This window comes from Mustela erminea, chromosome 4, assembly GCF_009829155.1.
Source record: "Mustela erminea isolate mMusErm1 chromosome 4, mMusErm1.Pri, whole genome shotgun sequence".
Classification (NCBI taxonomy): Eukaryota; Metazoa; Chordata; class Mammalia; order Carnivora; family Mustelidae; genus Mustela; species Mustela erminea.
Window position 1 is genome coordinate 7,637,183 of NC_045617.1, and position 26,260 is coordinate 7,663,442.

Genomic DNA, 26,260 nt, shown 5'->3' on the forward strand with positions numbered 1-26,260 from the left:
AGTCAGTATTCAGGAAAGGTGCAGTTTGAGAATTGTGGAGAACTTCCACAGCCCTCGCCAATGGGGTCCAGAAGATCTAAAGTCAAGGCCCAGATCTTTGCTTTATTAGCACAAGCCACTTACCATCTCTGAATTTAGCTTTCTCAATTTTGAAATGCAGATAATAATATCAGCTTTAAAATGTTGCCATGGGGCACCTGGGTGGCGTCTGACTCTTGCTCTCAGCTCGGGTCGTGATCTCGTGGGTCTTGGGATCAGGATGCTTGCTCAGAGGGGAGTCTGCTTGAGATTCTTGCTCCCTCTCCCTCTGACCCCCATCAAATAAATCTTAAAAAATAAAAATACAATAAATAAAATGTTATTGCCATGACTGAATGAGCTCCTGTCTGTGAATGCATCTTATAAATGACCTTTTGAAAGGTGTCTTTGTACGAAGCCTAACCCCACGTCTCTGATTTGCTCTGGCGACATCTGAGAACATCAGGCATTCAACCTTCACCTTCACAGAGGACATAGAGGTGGAGCAGACACGAGGACACAACCAGGCACAGGGAGGGAGCTGGTCGGATGGCTCGGTTTCCTCTCCAGCTAGAGACAGTTGACTCCCATGTACGATAGAGACGCAGGGCCCATGTTACATGGAGCCTGACGGGGTGTCCCCAGGTGGTGCTCTTCAGCTTTCCATATCCTTCTCACCACATCCTCAGAGCCTCCTGGAGGTGGGCGCCAGGAGGACACAGAGGCTCGGACAGTTAAAGAGCTTGCTTCCATCCACAAAATCAGCAGATGGTGGAGGAGATGTGGGAATCCCTTCTGGGTCGTAGCAGAGTCCAGGCTCGTCCCATGACTTCATGTGGCCTCACTAAGGCGCCATGTCCTAGGCTCAAGGCTGGAAGTGGGGCTTCCTGCCCTTCCGTCACACCCGCCCCTCTTGGGCAGCGTCCCAGGACCTGCAGGCCCCACTTGCTTTTACGTGATGAACGGCGCCACCCCCATCACGTGAGGACAATGTGTGGTTTCCCTTCTCCCGTCTCCCCTTCTGCCATCTCAGTGATTGGCCTTCAAGACCCACAGTATGAAATCTCTAAAGGCTGCATGTTAGGCACTGAAGACATGTTTGGGGCAGGGCTGGGGAGGTGATTTTCCAGATCGTCCACATGTCCCTCCATCCGCTGAGAAGCTCAGCTGCCTTGCTCCTCCACGCCCACCAGCACAACCTGACTCACCTCCCAAGGCGCTCCTGGGAGCTCCTGGTCGGGCCATTGGAAGCGTAGCCTGCCTGCAGCTGTCTGCGGGCTTTTCTGAGAGCCCGGGATGACTGAGGCACACAGCAGGCGCTCATCACATGTTTGCTGAACTCATAGTACCCCATAACCTTGCCCCCCAGAGGAGGAGTCCAGGGGCCTCACTCCAGGTCCTCACAGGAGGTCCTGACACTTGTGTCACACCTTCCCAGCTCTCCCAGTCCTTAGACATCACCTGTCTCTGTGACCGACTTCTCTCCGCCTTCACACTATCCGACAAAGCCCTCCTCCACCCTCGCTCCGTCTGGACTGACCGTGGCTCCACACGGAGGGCGGCGAGGAGAGAAGACAGCCTGTGCCTCTCCGTGACAAGACAGGCAACACTTAAATACACTTTCTGTAGGTGGGCTCCACTTAAAACCTGGTCACCAGGACCAAGCCTCCCCGCCCCCCACCACTCCCAGGAGAGCAGGAGGAGGAGGCTCCCCAGCGCCGCCCCCAACACACACTCTCTCTTCTTTGTCTAAAGCCTCCTCAGAAGTTTCATCAGAGGCTAAGAAAGATCAGAGAGGACATGTAAGAAAACAGTTTGATGTCCACAGTTTACATATTTGTTACCAGTGAAGAGTTTATATGTTATGGTCGGAAAGATAAGATATTGGGGAAGAGACTTGCTGGAGAGAAACAGAAATGAAGCACTGGTCCCCTCCATGTATCCAGATGGGTTTTAAAATAGAATTCAGAAGACATGGCTTCAACGTGGCTTCGACATGGCTTCTCTTCCCTTCCTTTCCCGTCAAGTGCAAAGCTTCAGGTTCCAAGTAACCCATGTCCATTCTCAAAGGAAGACCAAATGCTGCTTAGACCTGACCACCATGGTTTCATGTCCTGGAGACCGTCACTGAGCTTAGCCCATTAGGCCAGAAGTGTTTGTAGCACAAGCACCTGTCTTTCACCTGGCCTCCCATTCACATTAGAAGCTTTGTTTCCCCATGTGCTCTGAAGGCTGGCTATCATGCTGTTTGGTTTATCTCACAGGTAAAGAAATTTTAATATAAACCTTCTGGTGTACTCGAAGAACAAAATCACTTCTTCGACCAGAACAGGAACCATTTATAACTCACAGTAAATGGAACTCCTTTTGATGTATTTACTAGAATATTTTGCAGTTGGCCTAGGAGTTAAACTTCTAGAATCACCAACAAGAACAAAAACCAAGAGTGAAATCAAATACAATATTCCTGGAGCAAAGGGGACAAAAACTGCTTCCTAAAAAGGTTACAGTTCCAGCCTTCACAAAAGGATCATATTTCCAACATGATTCGGGTATGGTTTGCAGGAAGTGCAGCCATATTTGAAGATGAAGTGCCCTTCAAGAAGGCAACATTAAAATACTTTTGCCAAGATAGATACTACAGATACAATGACATTTGCTTTCAAATAGTGAATAAAACAACACTGCCTTTAGGGAACCAGTGACAGAGGCCTCTTTTATAGTAATATTAAATTCTATTGGATCTTCCAAATATTTCAGATAATTAAGTAACTGGTAACCACTGACAGTTCTCGCCAGGAAAAGTATGTAGATAAAAGATAGGGCTTTGGGAGATTTCAAAGAAAGAAAATAAAGCAAAGCACATTTAGTGTTCTTCAGGCTATTGGTTTAGGGGCAGGCAAGTGTGAGGAAGAGCACAGAGAAACCAGGGTTTCTTTTCTTCAGATGAAAACCCCATCTTCCTCTCTGCCACTCAGTCCCCGTGAAGCATCTCTCTCAGGTGCCGGCACGTTCTGATGTTTGGATCTGAAGGTAAATCGTGTTTTCTTTGGGCTTTGCTATCCTGTAGCAGCCAAAAATAAAAGTGAAAGTTAAACAGTCAATGTTTTGATTAAGAAACTATTGCAGGGGTCCTGGGAGGCTCCGTTGGTTAAGTGTCTGACTCTTGGTTTCAGCTCAGGCTATGATCTCAGGGTCGTGGGATCAGGCCCCGTGTTGGGCTCGTGCTTAGCTCGGAGTCTGCGTAAGACTCTTCCTCCCTCTGTCCCTTCCCCCTGCTCTCTCTGTCAAATAAATAAATCTTTAAAAAAAAGAAAGAGAGAGAGAGAGAGAAGGAAAGAAGGAAAGAAACTATTGCCAAAAAAGAAAGAGAAAAAAAGAAAGAAGAAACTATTGCAAAGTTGTCTGTGGGAATAAATCTCAAAACAAAAGGTTTCCTGTCTTGCTAATTCAACGGACGAATGGATAAGGAAGATGTGGTCCATATACACTATGGAGTATGATGCCTCCATCAGAAAGGACAAATACCCAACTTTTGTAGCAACATGGACGGGACTGGAGGAGATTCTGCTGAGTGAAATAAGTCAAGCAGAGAGAGTCAATGATCATATGGTTTCACTTATTTGTGGAGCATAACAAATAGCATGGAGGACAAGGGGAGATGGAGAGGAGAAGGGAGTTGGGGGAAATTGGAAGGGGAGGTGAACCATGAGAGACGATAGACTCTGAAAAACAATCTGAGGGTTCTGAAGGGGCGGGGGCTGGGAGGTCGGGGTACCAGGTGGTGGGTATTAGAGAGGGCACAGATTGCATGGAGCACTGGGTGTGGTGCAAAAACAATGAATACTGTTACGCTGAAAATAAATTTAAAAAAATTTTTTTTAAAAAATCTCAAAACAAAAGGTGAAAATAAGATTAGCAAGCAACAGAGGCCAGCAGAGGGCGGTCTCAAGAATAAGCAGGTGTCTATGGACAAATTGTACTGAAACGGCTTAAAATCTGCTAATCAACATTAGCTCTCTGTCAGCAACTAGAAAATGTGTTTACAGTTAAAATAGAATGTTTGTTCCTTATCAGTAGCGAGACACCCAGAATTTCTCAAAGTCAGGTTTAGTTAGCACTTAAATGCACTTGGCTGGCGGAGTTTATTAAAAGCACAGATTTCCTGGGTCCCACCCTTCATTTACTGAGTCAAAAACCTTAGAAGATGGCCCAGGAATCTGCATTTCAGTAAACGTCTTTTTTGGTGATTCTCCCACATACCAAGTTTTGAGACTCACCAAGGAGTTCACACAAGATGTGAGAAGAATGGAGAAAACCTCAGACTTATTGAGCACCTACTTCGTGCCAGGCGATCGCTTGGTCATCTACTTTATCTTAAAATAATAAAATGTCATCTACTTTATCTTCAATAAAAAATAAAATGTCACCTACTTTACCTTACTGCATTTTCCCAGCAACCCTCCAAACTGAGTACTAGTGTGGCTCTTTCTCAGGCAAGGAAGTTCACTCTCTGTGAGTTTCAGCAACATCCCCAAAGTCACATGGCCACGTGGATGACTGGATTTGAGTCCACATCTCTCTGACGCCACAGACCATTGTCTCTCCTCATCACAGGGACACATGTGTCTTTCCTATGGAATCCACAGAGTGAGCCTGGAAGGGGAGCTAAGTGGCCACCTCCTCGAGCACTGTTTATGACTTTCCTTTCTTACCACTTTAAGAGTAGCATCTGAGGGGCACCTGGGTGGCTCAGTCCGTTAAGTGTCCGACTCTTGCTTTCAGCTCAGGACGGGAGCTCAAGGTCATGGGATCCAGCTCCCATTGGGCCGCGTGCTCAGCAGAGAGTCTGCTGGAGCTTCTATGCTTCTCCCTCTGGCCCTTACCCCCCATACTCACTCTCTCTCTCTCTCTCTCAAAAAACAAAAAATGAAAAGAGAAGCATCTGAGACTCCATTAAAGCACTTGTCCCTGGTACAGGAATGAATGTTTAAATTGTTCTCCTTTGTAAAGAGAGTCACTAAAGAGTCGGAACCAACAATTGTTGAAAGGACAGAAGATTGATTTAAAAAACATTCCCAACACAGAGCAGTTCACTCCAGGGATGAGCTAGGGACTCGGTCCTTGGTCAGTCAGCATCTCAGACACAGATTCTCCATCCCACAGTTTAGAACAGATAACCACCCACTAAAAACACGTAATTGTGCTCTCTAGTCTCTCCTTACCCAAAGCCACTGGTTGTTTGTCTTTCTCTCTCCAGCAACTCTGGGAGTAATAAAAAATGCAACCATACCTGCAAAGCTCCTACACCCTTAAGACCAAGAGAGGACATGGAGGCACGTGGCCCCGAGTCTCTGAGCACCGTGGGCTTACCTCCCAAGGTTCTCCGCATCTTCAATGGTCTCTGGCAAGGTGACACCTTTGGTCTCAGGAAGAAGCAGCGTCATTCCCCCGGCAACCAGGCCCAACACCGCTTCAAAGGAAACAGAGTTCACACAGAGCCCTTAGAGCACAGCCAATATCATTCCGAGGGATGCCAGCTGCTAACTAAAGGGCTGTGGTAATGAACCTGGTTTTTAGAAGTCAGGAGCATCTCGGGAAAAAGTTGAACAATAGGATTACTGGGAAAATGTCAGAGTAAGAATAGGGAATATTGCCTTCATTTTACTTCTATGTAAATTCTACCATAACTGATGTTTAAGTATTAGGGAATTTATGTATTATTATACATAATATGTATTATATTGATTTTAGTTACTGTGTATAAAATGATACATACTAGATAATTCTATTATAATGTATTATTTTAATATATAACACATATTATAGCTACTATAAACTATAAAATATACTATAGTTACTATATGTTAATATTGTATTACTACATATGATATGAAGCATAAAGAGTACAGTTTGGTCAGGGTGGGCCACTCTTGTTTCTCCCTCCCCTTTCCTCCTCTCTTCTTCCTCCCCTACCCTTATTTCTCTCCCCTCTCCTTCTCCCACTCCTTGGTGGCTCTGCCTGGGGCGCAGACACAGCAGCTCTCCGCACACAGACAGCAGTTTTGCCTTCTGCCAAACAGGTAAGCTGGGTCTTGGAAGACCCAAGGTCTTGGTCTGGGGAGGAGGAGAAGTGTTCTCCTCCTGCTCTACTCCAGCATTATCACTAACAAAGCTAATACCTCCTTGCGTCTATTCTCAATTGTTAAGCAAAAGAAGGGTGACAATTTAGCATCTTCAAGCCTCCCACAATTACATGTTATATGCACAAAAGTTGGGAGTCAAATTCATAAGAAAGCAGGAGGCTATGTCAAAATGCCTCCCAAATTTTGTCCTATGGGATGAATTATTGGACTCTAGAACCTTAAGATGTAACATCTGGCCTGCCTTCTGGGAATGGCATCTTATCTTTCCCATGAAACAAGACAGAGTGAGTCAGGAGACAACAGAAGGGCAGGCACCATCCTTGTCTCCTGTAAACTCACCAGAGGATATCGTTCACTGGTCAAAGAGGTCTTAAGCAATCATGCTGGGCTGGAAGGAAAGAATATTGAATAACCCATGAAGTCTTACCAAACAAAATGAGTGGCAAGCCTTGCCAAACCTCCATCAGCCTGAAGACCAGGAAGGGGGTGATGATTCCACCCAGATCACACAGGGAGGAACACACCATCACTCCAAGATTCCTGATAAAATACAGAGAACAAAAAGGATGATATGTCTGTGATTCGACTTTCCAGATGTTAACCTTATCCTAGAGCAAGAGCAGGGAGGGGAGAGAGGCTGGAGATAGAGTTAATCACCAGTGATTTTTAATTAGTCATGCCTATGTAACAGAGCTTCCATAGAAACCCCAAACTATAGGTTCAGAGAGCTTCTGGGTTGGTGAAAATACCCATGTGTTGGGAGGGTAGCCCACCCCAAGTCTATGGGGACAGAATCTCCTATGGGGGAAAAAAGGTCCTCCTGTGCACAGGGGACCTTTCCAAACCTCACCCTAAGTACCTCTGCATCTCGCTGTTCATTTATAGCCTTTGTTATGTCCCTTGTGATAATAAACCAGTAAACGTAATTAAGTGTTTCTCTGAGTTCTGTGAAACATGATAGCAAATTATTGAACTTGAAGAGCAGGTTATGGGAATCCTGATTTATACCAGTGAGGCAGAAGTGCAGGTGACAGCCTGAGACTTGTGCCTGGCATCAGAGGTGGGGGGGGGCAGTCTTGTGGGGCTGGGCCCTTAACTTGTGGGGTCTGCTCTAACCCCCGGGGGTTAATGTCAGAATTGAATAGGATACCCCAGTGGTGTCTGGAGACTTGGAGAATTGGTTGGTGTGAGTAGAGTTCTTTTTTCGCATGAAGAGAAGGGAAGGGTAGCGAGAAGGTATTGAGAAATAGAGAACAAAGAAAGCTAGAGGGGAGTATAGAGAAAAGACCGACCTGGCAGGATCCCCTCTGTCCCCTGTAATAGTCTTTGCTCTGACCCCCACTCTGTCTTCGGTGAAGACGGTCACTTTCGATCAGTGTTTGCATGGAATGTGCTTTTCCATCCCTTTACTCTTAAGCAATCTCCACCACTATTTTTTTTAAGATTTTTTTTTATTTGACAGGCAGAGATCACAAGTAGGCAGAGAGGCAGGCAGAGAGGAGGAAGCAGGCTCCCCGCTGAGCAGAGAGCCCGACGTGGGGCTCGATCCCAGGACCCTAGGATCACGACCCAAGCTGAAGGCTTCAACCCACTGAGCCACCCAGGCGCCCCGCCACTATATTTAGAGTGAGTTTCTTGTAAGCGGTACACAGTTGGGTCTTACATTTTTGTCATGTCTGACAATCTTCGCCTTCTAACTGGGGTGTTTAGAACATTCATATTTCTTCATAAATTTTACATTGTTTAGTGCTAGATATTTTGTATTCCTATAAATAATCTTGACTTTGTTTTAAAAATATGGTGAAATTAGGAACAATAAACTGGGAAAAGCTTTATTCTTCAGTACATTACTTTTAAGTCTCCATTATGCTCATTTGCATAATCTCTTTCTCCCTACAATTGTAATTATAAAAGTAGTGCATTGCATTTCCTTTCCAAACCCCGACCACTACCTCATCTTAGTTGGTTGTATCATATCTTAGTGTTTGCCATTATATTTTTAAATATATTTATAACTTACTTTATCAGTGTTTAGTGATATGTTTTTTCTTAGCTGGAAATAGAGGAAATTATATGCAAAATTATCTATCCCTGTTTTATGGAAAGATTGTAATAACAACAGCAGATGTTGAATTTTATTAAATGCCCTTCACTATCTAAAGAGATAATAGTATAGCTTTAATTTATTAGCTCTATAAAAACTCTTTCAATATACTAGCATGAATTATACTATTGGCTTTTTTAATATTGAACTGTCTTTGTGTTCCTGAATAACTCATCTTAGATATTTATATTATTATTTTAATGTCTCCACTATTCTCTTCTGATAATATGTTGTTTGGGATTTTAATCAATATTCACACATAATATTTGCCTATAGTTTCCTTATTTTCTTTATCTTCGTTGGTCTTTGATACCAATATTATTCTAGTTTTATTAAAATGTTTTTTGGGGGCACCTGGGTGGCTCAATCGGTTAAGTGTTTGCTTTTGGCTCAGGTCATGATCTCAGGGTCCTGGGGTCGGGCCCCGCACCGAGCTACCTGCTCGTGGAGGAGTCTGCTTCTCCCTTCCCCTCTGCTGCTCTCCCTGCTTGTGCTCTCTCTCTGTCCAATAAATAAATAAAATCTTTAAATAAAATAAAATTTTTTTAAACCTTTCTCCTTGTTCTATAGTCTAGAACAGTTTCAGTATTATTGGCGCTTTCTATGGATTAAGTGTTTTATAAACTCTCTGTGTGAGACCATTACGGATTTCCTCTTTATCATTGTTAAGGGACTTCCTTATCTTATTAAACACATTTTTGACCTAAATTCAACTTTGTCTGATAAGATTGTGGGTCTTGCTCTATTTTTTGTTTGCATTTACTGATAAGCTTTCATGCATTCTTTTCTTTTCAACCCTTGCAAAGAAAAGTTGTACTTCAGCTATGCAGCAAAGTGTTCAGTTTTGCTTTGTAACCAAAGAAGTTTCCTTTTGTCAATAGAGGAGTCGAGCCTCATTGTATTTGTTTAAATGTCAGAAGCACTTGGAATTAATTCTGTCATTAGCTTTTATACCATGTTCTTTATTGCTTCTAGTGTCTTCTTTTCAGTATGTGTTGGCTATGTGTATTTTTTTCTGATAATTTGGAAAGTTTGTATTTTTTAAACTGTATTTACATATATACATATGTATATATGTATATATGTAAATACAGTTAAAAAAATACAAAATACAAAAATACTATATATATAATATATATAAATATATATTTATATAAATATAATATTTATATTTATATAAATATTATATTTATATATATATAGTAACCTACATCAAGTGTGGGGCTCAAATTCAGGACTCTGAGATCAAGAGTCATATAGTCATATAGTCTTCTGTCAGAGCTGGCCAGGGCCCTGGAAAGTTTGCATTTTTTATTCAAATGTTAGCCTTTATAACTTTATATAATACACTTACTGCTCTATTCCTTTAGGCAGCATTCATTAACTTCCTATTACAGACAATTATAAAATTCATACATTTCCACTTCCCCCATCCTTTCATGCACTGCTTTCAGTACATCACACCACTGGTTTGGTGTTTGCCTTACCCTTTACATCTTTAAGTACACCTAAAGCACTACATAATTTACCAGCTTTTTAAAAAAAAAATTTTATCTATTTATTTAAGAGAGAGAGAGAGAGAGCCCCCAGGCAAGCATGGCAGAGGGTAGAGGGAAAGGGGAGAAAGAGAATCTCAAACAGACTCCCCACTGAGCTTGGAGCCTGATGTGGGACTCGATCTCACAACCTTGATACCATGACCTGAGCCAAAAACAGAAGTCAGATGTTCAACCTGCTAAGCTACCCAGGCACCCATATCAGCTTTTAGTAATACGGCTTTTTCCAAGCTGGGAAAAGTATACTAAGGATACCACATACAGCATCCCGTCTCCTTTCCCTTCCCTGTCTTCTAGCCTTTCTTTATTGTCAGATTTATGACATTTACCGCTGTTCTGTTGTCAAAATCACACTCACTTTAACCCCACATTCAATGATTATCAAGCTGATAATCAACTTGATATTCTCCTTATATCTGTGCCTTACAGTTTTGGCCCAATAATGTAACTAGAATATTCTTTATCATTGTTCCTTCTGAGTCCATTATTCTGTCACCCTGAGTGCCACTTCAAATCGTAGAGTCAAACCTTCTTTTATTTCCAGAAGTTTCTGTAAAGGTTTTTATTTTCCCCCTCTGAATTTTTCTGTTTTGTTATTTCAGTTGTCTTCTTTGGGACATGTATGTGTGCGCGCATGTGTGCACATGTGCTTGTGATCTCCAAGACTTTTAAACTTTGCTTATTTCACTTTCATTTTGCAATTCTTCCTCCTACCTTGCCTTTCCCTCACTAGGTCGGTTCTCCTTTGCACTGCTTTCAGATCGGTTTCCATTTCAATCGTCTTGTCCCATATTCCTTCAAGAACTTTAATCTCTGCTTTAAACTCTTACTTTATGCATATGACCGATTAATTAATATTGCATTTAATTGAGGTCCGTGGGGCTACAATTTTCACCTCCATTGTGACAATATTTTCCCAGAGAGTATTCTTTATCAGTCATTTGCTTTTTCTGTTTCCTTTCTCCCTTTCTCTCATGATGTGTTTGTATAACTGGGTGAATTACTTTCTTATTCATCTTTTAATACTTGATTTCTTCCTGTATCAGCCCTTTCAGAAGAACTCATGGGGAGGGGCCAGATCATGTTCTAGGCTAGTAAATTCTCTGTTCAACCAGGGTTGTATGAGAACAGGTGCTTCAACATCTCCCACTCCCAGTCTACAGGGGTCGGCGGTGCAGAATCCTCCCCACACAGTCTCTCTCCTCCCCCTGCCTCACAGCCTGCCGTTGTCCCCGAGGCCCTGCGGCTTCTCTCCTGGACTCACTCTCCCTGCTTCACCTTCAGCCTCCTAGTGTTCGGGGAATGAATCCTCTGCCTCCGGCCCCTATACCCAGCCTGTTACTGTAAACAGAGGCTCGTGGGTTCTACCCTCCCAGGTATGCTCCCTACTTTGGAAAACTGCTGGCCTTGTCCCAGAGTTACTGTCATGGTGTGCATCCCTGGAATCTTCCAGACCCTCTGAAATCTCACTGCATTAGGCAGCCCCTCTTCTCACACTTGTCTTTCAGGGTCATCCTCATTGCAAAGCTGGAATTTGCAGGGTTTTAAAATTTTTCATTCTTCTGATAACTTCAGTGTGCTGTCCAAGAGGAGAAAGAAAAGGCACCATTGTTTTTTATTATTATTTTAAGAAACTGTGTCTTAAAAAAGTAGAAAATTGAATAACCACACAGAAGCTGGAAGAAGTAGAGAACTAGGTCCCTGATGTAAAAGTCATGGGGTTGTGGGGCTTGATTCATTCAGTCGCTCTAGAAGTACTTAGTGACTCCTTAGCACAATTGGAGACCGGGTGCAGAGGCACAGAGATGTATGGCACGTCGCCCCTTTACTCAGGGAACTCATTCCATACTGAGGAGATGAAAAGGAGAGACCGTTCTCAACACAAGGCAGTGCCTATTGAAACCAAAAGAATGTTCTTGACAATATGTGCTATAGTTAAAAGGAGACTATTGTTCACTTCTAATACCTCCTGTGAATAAGAAGCACATTCAAAATGGCTTTGATAATTTTTTGACTTTGGAGTCCTTGTAATAAAGTAACTGAAATAATCTTCTTTTTCTAATGACTTAGATTCGATTCTGTTGAAAATATTGAAAATATCAGAACTTTCACGAAAGTCTTCTTGCTGTGTGTGTGTGTGTAGGTCATGGTAAAAGTCAGTTCTCAATGTCTGGCTTCTGTTCCCAGTTACCGAGAATCTTCATCACAGACTCTCTGCGCAAATGGTCCAGGGCTCCTTGAGATGGGCTGCTTGGCCTTCTTCCACGTAGGAGCAGGCCCTCAGGACCTTTGACAGTTTACACTTTCAGTCTGTCCCTTGGGTCTGGTGGCCTTGACAATGGAATTGTTCGGCCCAGCTATTTTAGACTCTGGGCTCAGGACAGTCAAATGTAGATGATCTCTTTAATTTGCCTTCATCTCTTTGTACTCCGTCCAAGCAACCTTTGACAGATGAGAGTAGAAGACGGTCCTTTAATGAAGGACAGATGGGGGAGAGGAGAGAACATCAGAGCCACGCTCGCGTCTTCTGGCTGACTGAGGGGCTCAGCTGCCTAGCTAAGAGACTGAGGACCTGGAATAGTTCTGAGAAACCGCTGGCATGATGGCACGGGAAACAGGAAACCATACAGACAGAAAAAAGGGTTTCGGAAACATACCACATTCTAAAGAAGGTCAGAATTGGAACTTTAAAGCAGTTAATTACTTTTACAATAAAAATCATCTTCACTTAAAACTGAGTCTCCTAAAACACAGATGGCAGTAAATACATACAAAGATGCTCGACATTGTCAGTGATGAGACAGATGTAAATTAAAGTCACAATAATATCACTACCTCCCAGAATGACTTACACAATAAAAAAAAAAAAAAAAAAAAAAACTGACAACACCGAGTGCTGATGGAGCTGTAGAGCAGCCAGAACTCTCCCCGACAGCTGGTGGAACACGAGATGGCCCGTGTCAGCGGAAAATTTTGGAAAATGTCCTGACAGCTCCTCATACATTTAAACACGCACCCTATGAACCATTCCGAAGTTTTTTCCCAAGATATATGAAAATGGATATATATGAAGATATATATCCACTCCAAGACCCATACCTTAATGTTTCTGAGCAGCTAGATTAGAATCACTCCAGACTGGAAACAGTGAGTGCCAATAAACCGGCGAATGACTAAGGAAATCGTGGTGCATCATTTCCACACTGGGACGCCGCTCCGCACTCAGAGGGAACAGGGCATGCGTGGACGCCTGCAAGCCCGTGGGTGGCGGGGGCGGGCACAAAAGGCTACGAGGCCATGTTCCTTCATTTACATAATAACATTCTGGAAAAGGGAAAACTGAAGGGAGAGAGATGCTTGCCAGGTGCTGGGGATGGGAAGGGGCGGACTGACTGCAAAGGGACCTGAGGAAGCCTTTGGAGGCGATGGCCGTAGTGACTGTGTGGCAGATGAATGAACACATATACAATCAAAACTCAGCAAACTGCGTGTGACAGTGAATTTTGGTCTAAACCTGACTTTACGCAGTACATCTCCTAGGCCTGGGGCACCTGCGTGACTCCGTCGGTTTAGCGTCTGACTCTTGATTTCGGCTCAGGTCATGATCTCAGTGTCGTGGGATTGAGCCCCCCTACCACCCACAGGGCTTCGAGCTCAGCAAGGAGTTGGCTTGAGATTCTTTCTCTCCCTCTGCCCCTCCCCACCTTCTCAAATAAATAAATAAATCTTTTTAAATTACGATGAGTCTTCTAGGCCTGTTGCTACATTTACAGAAAAGCATTCTGTCATCCCAGGAAGAGCCCACCATTGAGGTCAGAAGGATGCCCTGCCACTTTCTGGCTCTGTGCCTCTTGCAAGTGCTCTTTCCTTCTCTAAAACCCAACTTCCTCATCTGTAAAATGGGCGTAACGGTCACATTAAGGGCGAAGATGTCTAGAAATGTTTTATGTGCCATCGTACGGTCAGAGCTCTGAGCACATTATGTCTACAGGTGTCTGCATGGCTGTGGACTTAGGCAGGAGCTGGAGCTGAGGGCTAGGCTGAAAGCCGGTGTCACACTCCCCGATCAGGGCTCTCTCCATGCAGACGCTTGTTCTCCAGGGCTTGCCCGCTGCACACTCCATTCCAAGTTCCCATTTCATGTTCTCTCCTGTAATTAGCCGTTGGCCTTCTCTCTAATGCCCACCCCCAACTCAGTGTCCAAACAGATTAACCTCTAGGGGAGCCTTGAGCAACGGTCTTGGAAGTGCTGGTCCTCGCTGAGCCTGGCTAGTGCCCAGCTAGGTCAGTGGCAACCCCACCACACTCCCCTACCCCCCGCTTTGTGCACTCACCTGATGAACGTGGGGTACAGCTCGGCGTTCACCAGGCACACCAGCTGGAACACGATGGTGATTCCCATGCGGCCAAAACAAGCCACTGTGATGTTTAGCCAGTGTAGATCTGGACAGGAAACACACGGAGGTGGGGAATGCACATGGGGACTGGGCCCATGACTGCCCCGCCTTGAGGAGCCCCATTAGGAAGCTTGGACTCCAGAGCTGGAAGAGCCAGAAAGAGTGCCCTGTCTAACCCTTTCATTTTGGGGTAAGAAAACTGAGTCCTGCAAGGTTGCAGAACCTGATGGTGACACAGGAGGGAGGCTCCTTTGCGCAGAGGAAAGAAAGTATGTTTTGGATCTCAGTTCTGCCTCCTGTCAGCCACGTGACCTACCTCTTTGGGCCTTGGTTTCTTCAGCTGTAAAATGGGAACAGTGATAGCCAGCCTACAAGCTATTACGGGACTTGGAGATGACAAATGTGAAACGTCCACCATGACTGCTCCAGAAACGTTGGCTTCTTAATTACCATGCAGTAGTGTCTCTGCCAGAGCCTGACACAGGAGGGCCACAAGAAATACAGCCCCTCGGCCAGCAGCCCTGGAGCTGAGGGACCGGATTTCTAACCCTCAATCTAGCCTTCACTTCCAAACACATTGTCTTAAAGGAAACACCATTCAGGATAGTCTCAGACTCAAGCACTAGGGAAGCAAACCCTTGCTGCATCTCAGCAGACGGCTGTGGGGCTCTTCACTCCACGAGGGTTCAGGGAGCCCTCCCCCTACTGAGGACCGATCAAGGAATTGGGCCCCATCACTGGCTCCACCCGGGTTACTCCACATACTAACAAGCAAGTGGCTTCCAGGACATGCCAGGGGACTCATTAAAGCCTCTGGGGTCACAGACATCATGTCTTCTTGACCCCTGTCCCCAGATACTGGCCTTTCACGGAGGACATGTTCGTTTTACTCCGCCAGCGTGAGGGTCCCCGGAGAGAGGACACGGTGGCCTTAGGAATGAGCTCCCCACCGGGTCTAACTCAGTCTCCCAGCCCCCTGCTGTTCACCACCTTGTGGCGGGAGCCAAGCCAGACCATGGATACCCCCAGCCTCCCGAAGAGAAAAGAAGAGGAAGTTCACTCAGGCAGGATCTACAGGGAGGGCCTTGCGTACACACTCTGGGGTCTTTAATCGGGTGAGCAGCTCTGCTGTCCTGTTTCCCATCGGCGCTGGGGGCACCTCTCCCTCCCCAGGGGGACCGTGGGGAGCATCCCTGCCCAAAGCCCCCAGTGCTTCCTTCCACATAGGGGACACCGTCCAAGGCTGCCTGCTGCTGACGCCCACCTCTGACCCCCAGGCCCCGCCCTGCTCTCCCAATTTCAGGCACAGGCTCCTGGCTGCTCCTTGACCTTGACTGCTCAGCTCGACCCTCCGCCGTGATCCTCCCGCTTCCATCGTCCTGCCCGGAAGCACCTTCCCCAGATGGTGACATGGGTCGTTCCCCTCATTCAGGTCTCCCAAGGCCACCGCTGACCAATGCACAAAGGATTAACGCCCACCATGCTTCACCTGCACTTTTTCCCTCTAGAACCTGAACTCTGTGAAGCAAGAACGTTCTCTGCTTTGCTCATGGCTGTGATCCCAGGGTCGAGATGTGTGCTGGCCACACAGAAGGTACTTGTAGTATTTCCTGGGAGGGAGGGAGTGTTTATCATCTCACGTGACAAGGACTCGGTAGAGGCAAGTGGAGAGGGTGGGGCTGGGGGAGAGACCTTGGCAGTGGGGGATGGGACCAAGGAGCTCGGTGCCTGGGCTCCGTCCTGATGATAACTGACAATCTGAGGTCTTGGCTTCCTTCTCTGCCCCCATTGCAGTTACTTAAAAACAAACAGAAAACTTCCCGTTTGTCTTTGCAGGATTCCAGAAATAGGAAAATGGGGAAGATGGTGGATACGATCTATTCCAGTCGGACTCTGCTCCTCCCCTGTCCGCGCTGTTCTCTCCATGCCAGGAGGAAGAAGAAAACGGAGCCGTCTTTTTATTTTCAGCCTGATCCATGCAGCCTGGTTCTTGAGAAAACCGTTTTCAGGAAACACGTCCCACAATACCCTCTCTGTAAAAGCTTACCGAAACAGCTCATTTAACCCACAAGGGCAAAGCACAAGCAATACAAACTGAAGAAATGGCAAATCTGCCTTGGGCTTCTTCAACCACCTCCCCAAACGTAACAAATAGGAAAGGCGGTTGGTGTACTCAAACCGAAACCGACCAAAGTCATTCTGCTTCGGATTATGCTGGGTGGTAAGGACAATGGATGAAAACACCCGCCAGAGAGGCTGGTGTCAAAAAGACTGGCAATCCCCAGTGTTGGCAAGGATGTAGACCAGTTGGAACGCTCAGGCATCATCGGTGGGAGTGTGCGTTGGTCCAGCTGCTTTGGAAACCTGCCTGTATCCACTTCGAGCTACATATATACCACACCTGACTCGGCAAACGCACTCACAGATTTGTACCTGGGGGAAAGGATAGTCTAGACCCATGAAGAGATGTGTGTCCGAGTGTTCCCTGCAGCTTATACCCCAGGAGGCAGACGCTGAAAACCACACAGGTGTCACAGTCAACGGTGGGACAGGAAGTAGCACGACACTTGTCATTTACTCGTCATGTGTACGTTATACCAATTTAAAATTAAAACACACACACACACACACACACACACACACACACAGCTGTAGACTAGGGCAACACCCTGACTTTGTCTTTGTTCTCGTTCGAGGGGCATATGCAGGGGCCGAAACACTGTTCCACGGTTCGATAATACGATCATCCAGAGAATGAGGGAACACCCGACTCACCGTGGGAGATAAAGATCATGACGGCGCAGGCTGCCCCCGCCACCAGATTGGACACCACCAACGGGCGGATGAGGCCAAAGCGGTCAATGGTGGTGAGGATGATGAAAGCCGCCGGGAATTCAACCAGAGCCGAGTACAGGAAGTCCAGGTGGAGGTTCCCGCCCGTGGCGCCCACGTGCATGATGAGGCCCTGGTAGAGGACGGAGCTCGTGAACCTGAGCACAGAGGAGAGGCAGAGGCTCAGACCGAGGCTCCTGTCTGTGGGATGGGGGAGGGTTTGGAGTCCGGCCGCCAGAGAGGAACAGGTGTCGCTCGATCTAGAACGTCCTGGAGTGACATGAAAGTCAGGAAGGGCGTCCTAGACGGGCCATCCGTGAGAGGCTCTCTCGGGATTGATGTGATGTCATGACTTCTGGGGTCCAACCCCATGTCCTAGAGCCAGCAAACGAGGACCCTGAGGCCACGGCAGCTATAGGGGGATGGGCGGAGTGTACCAGGAGTGAGCAGGTCCAGCGATCAGACGCTGTATGAGCTGTGTGATCTTGAGGAACTTAACTAAGCCCTGTCTGCCTCAGTTCCCTCATCAGTAAATGCAACAAATGGGAATAAGGTCTTGTGAGAACAATCAGCACAGTCCCATCCTGTCCCAGCACCCAGATTCAGCCAGAGCATCCTTTCCCAGTGGGAAGCCCCTTGTTCTACCCTGACAAAGGGTCAGCAGGCTTGTTCTGACCACAGATGTGTAAGACTTAGCGGCCAGCCCGCATTTGAGAGGCTGTGTCCTCCTCCAGGGGCCCCCACAGATCAGGTTTGCCCTCCACAGAACGGTGACCAAAGGCGCACGGATGAGCGATTTCTCTCCACAACGCTCTCTTCACCCCTTCCCTGTCCCACACTGAGAGCCTGGACTGATTCCTGGCACCTAGAAAGCACTCGCTAACGATGAGCGGTTACTGGTGTCAACCTCGTCATCGTCCCAAGGTCAAGTCCAGCGGAGCAGACGCCAGCCAAGTCTTTCCCGCGGCACAGTGGTGCTGTCATTAACAGCACCGCTCCCCTCTCTCCTCCACCCTGCCGCCCGCCGCAGGACCCCTCCATCCGTATTCCAGGGAGGAATAGCAGGGGTACTGAATACGGCTCAGACACTGATAGGGTCTAGCTAATTCACTCCAGGAGGTTTTAGAGAGTCCCGTGGTTTGTTTTTTGGTGACATTATGTAATTTTGGAGGATAGAAACGTTTGATCATTATATTGGTATTTACAGTCAATGAGAAGAGATTTTGGTTGATAAGAAGTTGCGCTCTTGTCCCAGCATGTAAATTGCCTCTTGGCTCTAAAACAGATCACAACTGATACTTCTATCAATATACTCCCTTGTTTTATACAACTGCACACCAAGAAACATTGTGATGCTCTTGCTTCTAGTCCCGAATCATTCCTAACTTCCGAGGGGCTCACCATGCCCTCCCTTTGTCCCAGTTAAGTGGGAAGAGTCACCTATTACCAATAAAGAGATGGCTTTAAGAGAAAGGAATGCATAAGCTTGGTTTTCCAGTCAAAAACCAGTTAGCAAGTGTGCAGTGCTGCCATCTTTTGGCAGAGCCCATGAATTGCATGTACATGTTAAAACCGCCGTCCGCGGGTCTAGACACATTCTACAAAGCCCTTTACACAAATTATCTCACGAAGCTGCCAACATGCCAGCGAGGGAGGTGCTGCCGTGATCCCCATTTGCTGAGGAGGAAGCTGAGCCATGGAGAAATGGGAGCTGTCTGGAGTCACGGGCCGGAATGGGCTGGGAGGGAAGCAGCAGGTGGAGGGAAGGCCAGTGGGGGGGGGGGGGGGTGGTCCAGGGTGGGCTCAGGGCAGGCCATGGAAAGGGATTTGGTTTTATCCTCAGGGGGTTAGGAAGCCAGCGGAGGGTGTAGACAGGGGAGTTCTGCAGAGCAGAATGTGCAGGGGGGTGGGTGCAGGAGTGTGAGAGCTGAGGGGCCAAAGCACACCCCTCCCCCCTCCCCCCGGAGCAGAGTGCATTAAGGGATGGCAGTGCGGGCAGTGAGTGGAAAGGGAAGGGGGGGGGGACAGAAGTGCACCAGGCAGCTGGGTGTTTGCAGAGGCTCCTGGGACCCTCGTGCGGCTGGCTGCAGGCCTCTGGGGCCAGCACAGGGACACGCATGTGACTGGTAGGGGCAGAGGGAGCGCACGGTCAGGCTGGCTGGCGCCTCTTGCTCCACGGATGGTTTCTATGGAACTGTGGTTATTCATGCGACCTCCAGCGAATATCTGCAGGGTCACCCTGTGCCAGGCATCACACTACTAGCTTGGACCTTTGTTCTAGTAAAAGCTTCCTGGAAGCAGAAACGATTGTACAAGGAGCAGAGTGGCTCCAGATGAAGGGGGAGCCCCAGGGGTTGGGGGAGTGACTGCTGAGAACCACCCACGTCAAGGACAAAGAACCACCCATGTCAAGGACAAGGACGTTCTCTGAAGGAGCAGGGTGGGGGACTGCAAGAGAGCCGCCCAGAGAGGGGTGCAGACCCTGGGCGTGGGCCAGGGTACGTGGGTGAGGTCCTGTGTGTGAGGGAGTTTTGTAATCAGTGGGCGATAAAGGCACAGCCCTGCCCACGCAGGGTCTCTAAAGTGCCCAGATGTGAGGAAGGGCTCTGCTTCTTTGGAAGCACCGACAGCCACTGAAGTCTCACCCATTTCCATTGACAACAGACAAGTCAAGACATGTCTGTTCCCAGAAGACAGAGCCGTGAGAGGGGCGGCAAGCCTGGGACCCTCCATCATATTTCACTCATCTTGCCGTTGACCCCTCCCACGTCACATGCTCTTCTCGCTGGAATGCTGTCTTTCCCTCATTACCCCATCCTCAAGGGAGAAATCAAGATGTCTCTCTATGAGCTCACTGACTGCTTGTAATTCATTTAAAAACTCCTTTTCCGCCCACATTGCTCCACTGCCTTTAACTCAGACCCCAGGGCTCGGGCAAGCATCCTGATTCCGCGCGGGGGAAGGCCCAGAATGTCCCTTACCACAGGTACATCAGAATAAGGGTGTGCTTCCTCAGGTGTGGCGTGCTGAACAGGTCTGCAAAAGAGGGGCTCAGCTTTTCGGTGACATCCTCTTCGAGAGAGAGCATCTAGGAGGGAGTAAGAGCATCAGTGGCGTCCAAGCTCAGGGGAGCGGAAGAAGCCCTCAGAGCCACCCCCATTCCTGTGCTCATCACCCCAAGTTCTTCCAGGGCCTTCCCGCTCCTCAAGGCAGCCCCAGAAGCATTTTCTAAATCACCTGGCGCACCTGGGTGGCTCAGTGGGTTAAGCCTCTGCCTTCAGCTCAGGTCATGATCTCAGGGCGCTGGGATCGAGCCCCATGTCAGGCTCCCTGCACAGGGGGGAGTCTGCTTCTTCCTCTCCCACTGCCCCTACCTCCGCTGGTGCCCGCCCCTTCTTGCTCACTCTCTCTCTCAAATAAATAAATAAAATCTCTAAAAAAATAAGTAAATAAATAAATCATAAACCCAACCCAAGGCTCAGTGATGTGAGAAACCCCTTGCTACTTTGTCACCTTGAGATCAGGGAGAGGCAATTTCCCGTTCTTCTGGGCAATGTGGTCGATTATCTTTATCACTTGAGTGTTTCTCTTCTGTGACAACAGCCACCGGGGAGACTCGGGCACGCACCTGCGGACACGGATCGTCACCACGTGTGGGCACCTCCAGAGTGCACCTGACGTGAAGGCCTGTTTGGAGCGAGGCCACGGCTCCGAGAAACTGACCCTCCTCACTTCGGGACTGTAATTCCTCAAGCAGCTAGTGGACGAGGGTCTGGGGTCATCCCGGACCAGCCCAGGGATCCACAAAGGAGCTCTGTGGGTGGGTCCCTCACACTCTCAGTGCCACCTGCTAAGATTTAGGGGCAAAAAGGGAACGGCTGCTTTCCTCTGTGGCCTTCATTTCACGGGGCAGGGGTCCCATTTTCTGCAAGCCACTGGCCGCCCTCCTCCCCCTGGAAACTCCTGGTACAGAATCAATGCTCTGTGGGCTCCCTGACCCTTGTGGGACAGCAGGGGGTCTCTGCATCATACAAGGGCAGTTGAACAGGTCCCAAAATATCTCCCAAACCACATAAATAGATAGTATGTGGTCATTTCAAAAACTGGGTAAGGATGTTACAACGTGAAGATTGGGAATCTCTGGCATGAGGTCTTCTGGAAACCCTCAGGCTGAGGCCCATGCTGCGGGGCCAGCGAGACTCAGCCCGGACATCCCGCCCCACGGAGGAGCCCCGGATTTCACCCTGATGGGGAGAGAGCAGGCTCGTCCTGGCCACAGGTATACGGCTCCTGGCGGCGAGCCCTGCTTTAGAGACTGGGTCTACTTTGGCACTACCCACGGTAATTTGTCCTTGGAATGGAGATGGGGGGGTGCAAGGGTGAGATATTTCTCTCCACAGCCCTCTGCACACCCCTTCCCTGCCCCACAATCAAAACTCAGAACTCACCTGTCCAGCTGTCTGTGCCTTGGGACCCTGCCAAAGGCTGTCCACTAGGAAGATTAATACGTCATGGGACTGGTTTGTCTCACAGTGGCTTCATGCACACATTCCCCAGGAACTCTCACGCATTCATTCATTATTCATTCATTCATTCAACGACAGCAAACACCTGCTCTGTGGCTAGGTGGCTTCTTATCTGACTTGAAGCGTTGTCCCTCTCTCTAGGGGGATGCAAATTCGAAGAGTTTCTGTTTGAGGATTGCTCCCCCACGTAATGGGGCCATCCTGTAATATTAGAACACCCCAAGTGGCACAAAGGGCGGGAGTAGCCCTATGCCTGAGTGACAGGTCACCGTGGCCACTGGAGGATGGCCCATGTGGCCCCCGAGGTCACCGGGCAGTCAGAGTTCACCGAGCGTGGTCCCGGGGGTGGAGAGAGTGCAGGGCCCCGTGGAGGACCCGCGTACCAGTAGTAGAGCAGGAGGAGGAAGGTGGGCAGGGAGGTGGCCAGCTGGAGCCACCGCCAGTGAGGGATGACGTAGGCCAGCCCGGAGAGCAGCACGAGCCCCACCGTGAAGGCCATCTGGTAGAGGATGGCCACCATTCGCCGGTAGCCCAGGCCCACGAACTCTGTGACTGAAACAGGACATGGGTCACCATCAGGGCTCCTGTGCTCCCCGTGGCCTCCTTCCCTCCGGGCGAGCCCCCACACCTTGCCCACCTCCCCCTGCCTGACCCCAGCTCCTTCCCCTCGTCCGCTGATGCTCCTCAGCTCAAGCCTGGCTGTCGGTCCCGGTCCCCGCTTCTCTCCAGCGTTTTCTTTTTTAATCCCCCCTTTTACCGTCTACACTGTCCTTTGGGTGCTTTAGGGCTCAGTTTGCCTGAACACGGGCCCTGCCTCCTCCCCAGAGCTTTGCCCTGACAGGCTCCAGACCGAGCTGCGACATTTCTCATGGCCCTGGGACTGTAATTCACTTAACAAGCATCTCTGGGTCCCACCAGGGACCCGGCACCTCTCCAAGCGTCCGGGGCGTGTCCTCAGCCCCCACAGCAGAGTCGTGCCCTCACAACCCCACATCTTCATGAGAGAGGGCAGAAGGCGCACCCAGCAAATGAGCAAATGCCAGGCCAGAACGCACTTTGTGCCCCCGGGGGACGGAAAGTTAACTGGTAGGAGGCATCGGGCGCTGGAGAGTGAAGGGATCTCCGTGTCTCAGAGAGCAAAGCAGGGGTGAACCACACGGGGGAAATTCCAGGCAGAGGCAACTGAGGAGGATCTCCAGGAAGAGGTCGGACCTGCGGCCATCCTGGGGGCCCCCGCACAGAGGCTGGCCTGGGCCGCGTGAGGAGGAGAGCCCGTGCCCAGAGCGGCAACATGTTCCCACGCCCACAGCTGAGCTGAGACAAGGGACCCACGTGGAGGTGAAGCGATGGTGTTGGCCTGGGCCCAGGGGCGGGGACAGAGAAGAGATGGTGGCCCCGGGTGTGCTGTGAAAGGAAAGCCAGCGGCAGGACCCCTGAGGGGCCAGAAGCAGGAGGAGAGAAGCGGGGGCCGTGCTGACCGCCAGACAGTGGCCCGGGGCGGGGGTCTGCAGGTGGAGCAGTTTGGGGACGGGGAGGACAGAGTCCTGGGTCCTGCCACACTGAGGGGGAGAAGAGAAGCCGGTAAGGGCGACCAGTGAGTCAGCAGCAGAGGCCCAGGGAGTATGTGACCCACAAGCCTTCTGGGGAAGGGAGGGGGGCGGTGGGGGAAGGGGGAAGGGGGGAGGGAGGCGGTCCCCACGTAGTGCCCTGCCCGGTGAGACAGGCTGCCACATACAACTAGACTCCGCACAAGTTCTCTAGACCCCGCCAGCGAACCCTCTCCCCCTAAATCCCCTCCACCTTCGGCTCCATCTGCTTCCACGCGCCCGGTGGGAAGGCATCCCAGCGGGACACTTACTCAGGATGTAGCCAGACGTCCAGCTGCCCTTGCTGACCAGCCCCTGCAGCAGGCGGAAGAGCAGCAGAGACGGGTAGTCCGGCGCCATGGCCGTGAGGACGCCCAGGACGGCACCGACCAGGGTGGTGGCCAAGAGACAGAATTTTCGGCCAAACCTTCAGAGGCAAGGAGACAGGGCAGCGGGGGTGAGTGTTGAGTATTTGGGGTCCGATGGGCACCAAGCGACAGCGAGGGTCTTGATCGGGAAGCATGTGTCACTGTGTCCTGAGGGACTGTCACTGTGTCCGAGCCAAGGGCCCAAATGTGTGGTCCTCAGGGACCAGCGGCCCCTTTGAGGTTCATTAACTCACTGTAAGGAGGAAGCCAGGATCCCGATGCTCTCCGGCGTGTGGCATCTCAGCCAGGGAGGGTCGCTCCCCTGGGGGCTCTGCAGGTCCTCACGTCTGCCCCCCTCGTCGCCCGGCAGACTGCGTTATTATTAACATGCCAGCCTTATCAGGGCCTCAGAAACTTTTCTGGGAGAATATTCAGTTCTCATGGTAGAGCAATTGAGGATTGTTTCCCTTTCTTCATGAATGAAACGGGCAAATCACTTGCTAAGTCTTCCTCCCCGGTAGGGAGCGTCATGGACTCCATCCTTCCAACCTGATCCCACACTCCAGCGGCGACTCGAGGAAGCAGCGGGCCAACCTCTGTGGTCACACGCCCGACCCGGTCCCTACCCCCACATCTCCCCACCCTGCAACCTCGGCGTTCCCCGCCCCCTGCCTCCTAGACTCCAGCCCGCGCCCAAATCCCTGACTCCTTGCCCCTCGCCTCCAGCCCCATGCTCCGGCCCAGCACGGCCCCCACCAGCGAGCCAACATCCTCATCCCGCACTAATGTGGAAACCTCCCGTCGGACGCTCACACCCGTCACCCCCAAACAGTCAGAACTAATGTCGTCCGCGTCCCCCTCCATCTCTCCTGCTGTGCCCCCGACCAAAGGCTGCTCCCCCGGCTCCCCGGGCACCCAGCCCTTCCACGGCCCCGTGGGTTCCTCAAGCCCTCCGTGGTGTGGTCACCCCCATCCTGGACCCTTTGCCTGTCCCCGTCCCTCCCACCGCACTTGCCTTACAGGGTTGTCCACACACCCACACTCTCCTTCCTCCTCTCTCGCTTCTCCTCAGCCTTCCCCGGACACCATCCTTGACCCTGATAGTCGCGGGGTGCCTTGTCCGCAGATCTGGGCACTCCTCCCCGCCAGGCCAGTCCCGTCTTGCGTTCTGGCGCTCCGCACTATGCTGGGACAGTGGGTGTCTTTCTACCCCCCTGTCGCTTCCTCTACATCTCCTTTGCCAGCAACTCCTTCCCGAACAACCTCTGTACGCTCCGCTGCTTATCTCAAGCACAGCTGACAGCTTTAGATACAGCTTTAGAGCACAACTCACGTACCCAGCTCCCTATGTGGTATCTTTTCTTTGCCTCCTGGGTTACGCTTAGCACAAGACCAAACTCGGGATGGCTCCCCACCCCCTCCGCCACAACTGAAGCCTTTTTCAAACCCCCTGAAGCCTTTTTCAAACCCCCTTTTCAAAGTCCCTACCCTCACCTCACCCAACTGCTGCATGTGTATACCTTGGCTTTGTCCCGTCTTCTCTCAGCCCACCACCCAACTTTACAGTATGCATGAGTTTGGGCCCCCCAAGTCCATCCTGAATCCCCACCCTTACTCCATTTGCTACCCTACCCCTCTCCAAAGCTCTAGCTACCAGGTCTCTCTCCCTCAGCATCTGCGGTGGGTTTCAACCAGCCAGACGCTCCCACCACTGTCCCCTGCGATGCATTCTCCTCACGGCATCGCCGCTGCGTTCAGTCGGCTTGGCCTTTACGTACCGGTCTGCAATGTAGCCGACACCCAGAGAGCCCAGGAAGAAGCCCAGGTTCACGCAGGACTGAAAGAGGTCCACCTTCCAAGAGTCGTCACACACCAGGTTAAACTGCGGGTCACGCCGTGGTCGGAGGGGCCGGAAACACAAGACGGTTTGTAAGTCCAAGTGTCCCTTCTGTCTTCTCTCCAGACAAAATCAGTGTTTACCCCGAAGTGTGATAGACCCAAGGGTTTCTCATCATTTTTTTCTTACCACATTTTCATAAGACAAATTTCAGGTTTCCCACCTGGTTTTCTCACCTGCTATGCTATATCCCTAGTATCATTGTTTTACCCTCACCACTGTCCAGAGTTTTGACCTTGGCCGTCAGTTATTGAAAGACAACATGGCCAGCAGATGAGTCTTCTAAAAAGTAGTATAACACAGCAATTTCCTCAAGACAGAAATATAGCCAAATATATCGAACACGTTTCTCAGAACTGGTCAAAAGCCCTCCATTAAGTACCTGTTAATTATATATTTCATTATCTGAGGTCCACTGATGATCCTGGAGATTCTGTCATGGGGGGTGTGGCCATGAGTGGCCCCGGGAGGGGCTGAGCAAAGACACTCGGGCAAGAAGCCAGGCTTGGTGGGAGCAGTGTGGGCGCTGGGGTCCTGTGCTCGGGACCCAGGGTGGCCAGAAACTCAGAGGGAGCATCGCGCCCGGAGCCAGCGAGGGGAGGGACAGAGCAGGAGGGAGCCAGGGGCAAACGCAGGACAGACCCCCCTGGGGAAGGGCTCTGTTGAGTTTTAGGGGAAGCCGCACCACAGGGGGCACACACCTGGGCACTGAGAAGCCCTCACCAACCCCGAGAGGAGGAGCAGGAGGAGGGGAAGGAAGAAGAGGAGGACGAGAAGCACCCCACCTCCTCCCTGGGGCGCAGAGAAGGCAGAAGCAAGGTGTGCGGCGC

General features: G+C 49.7%; 1 protein-coding gene across 3 annotated transcripts in view; it reads right to left on the reverse strand.

Moving 5' to 3' along the window:
* Positions 1-1,858: 1,858 nt before the first annotated feature.
* Positions 1,859-26,260, reverse strand: part of SLC22A1 (solute carrier family 22 member 1) — a 28,771-nt gene continuing 4,369 nt past the window's right edge. Inside the window, exons 2-12 of one of the 3 annotated variants that reach the window (XM_032338551.1) lie at positions 25,312-25,415; positions 23,438-23,592; positions 21,963-22,131; positions 20,567-20,681; positions 20,035-20,141; positions 16,997-17,211; positions 15,914-16,018; positions 14,159-14,267; positions 6,592-6,704; positions 5,392-5,491; positions 1,859-3,082 (exon numbers count right to left, since the gene is read on the reverse strand). In XM_032338551.1, the coding sequence (XP_032194442.1) occupies positions 3,016-3,082; positions 5,392-5,491; positions 6,592-6,704; positions 14,159-14,267; positions 15,914-16,018; positions 16,997-17,211; positions 20,035-20,141; positions 20,567-20,681; positions 21,963-22,131; positions 23,438-23,592; positions 25,312-25,415 (1,359 nt within the window). In that variant the 3' untranslated portion in view covers positions 1,859-3,015. The other 2 variants (XM_032338552.1, XM_032338553.1) reach the window with 2 other exon arrangements.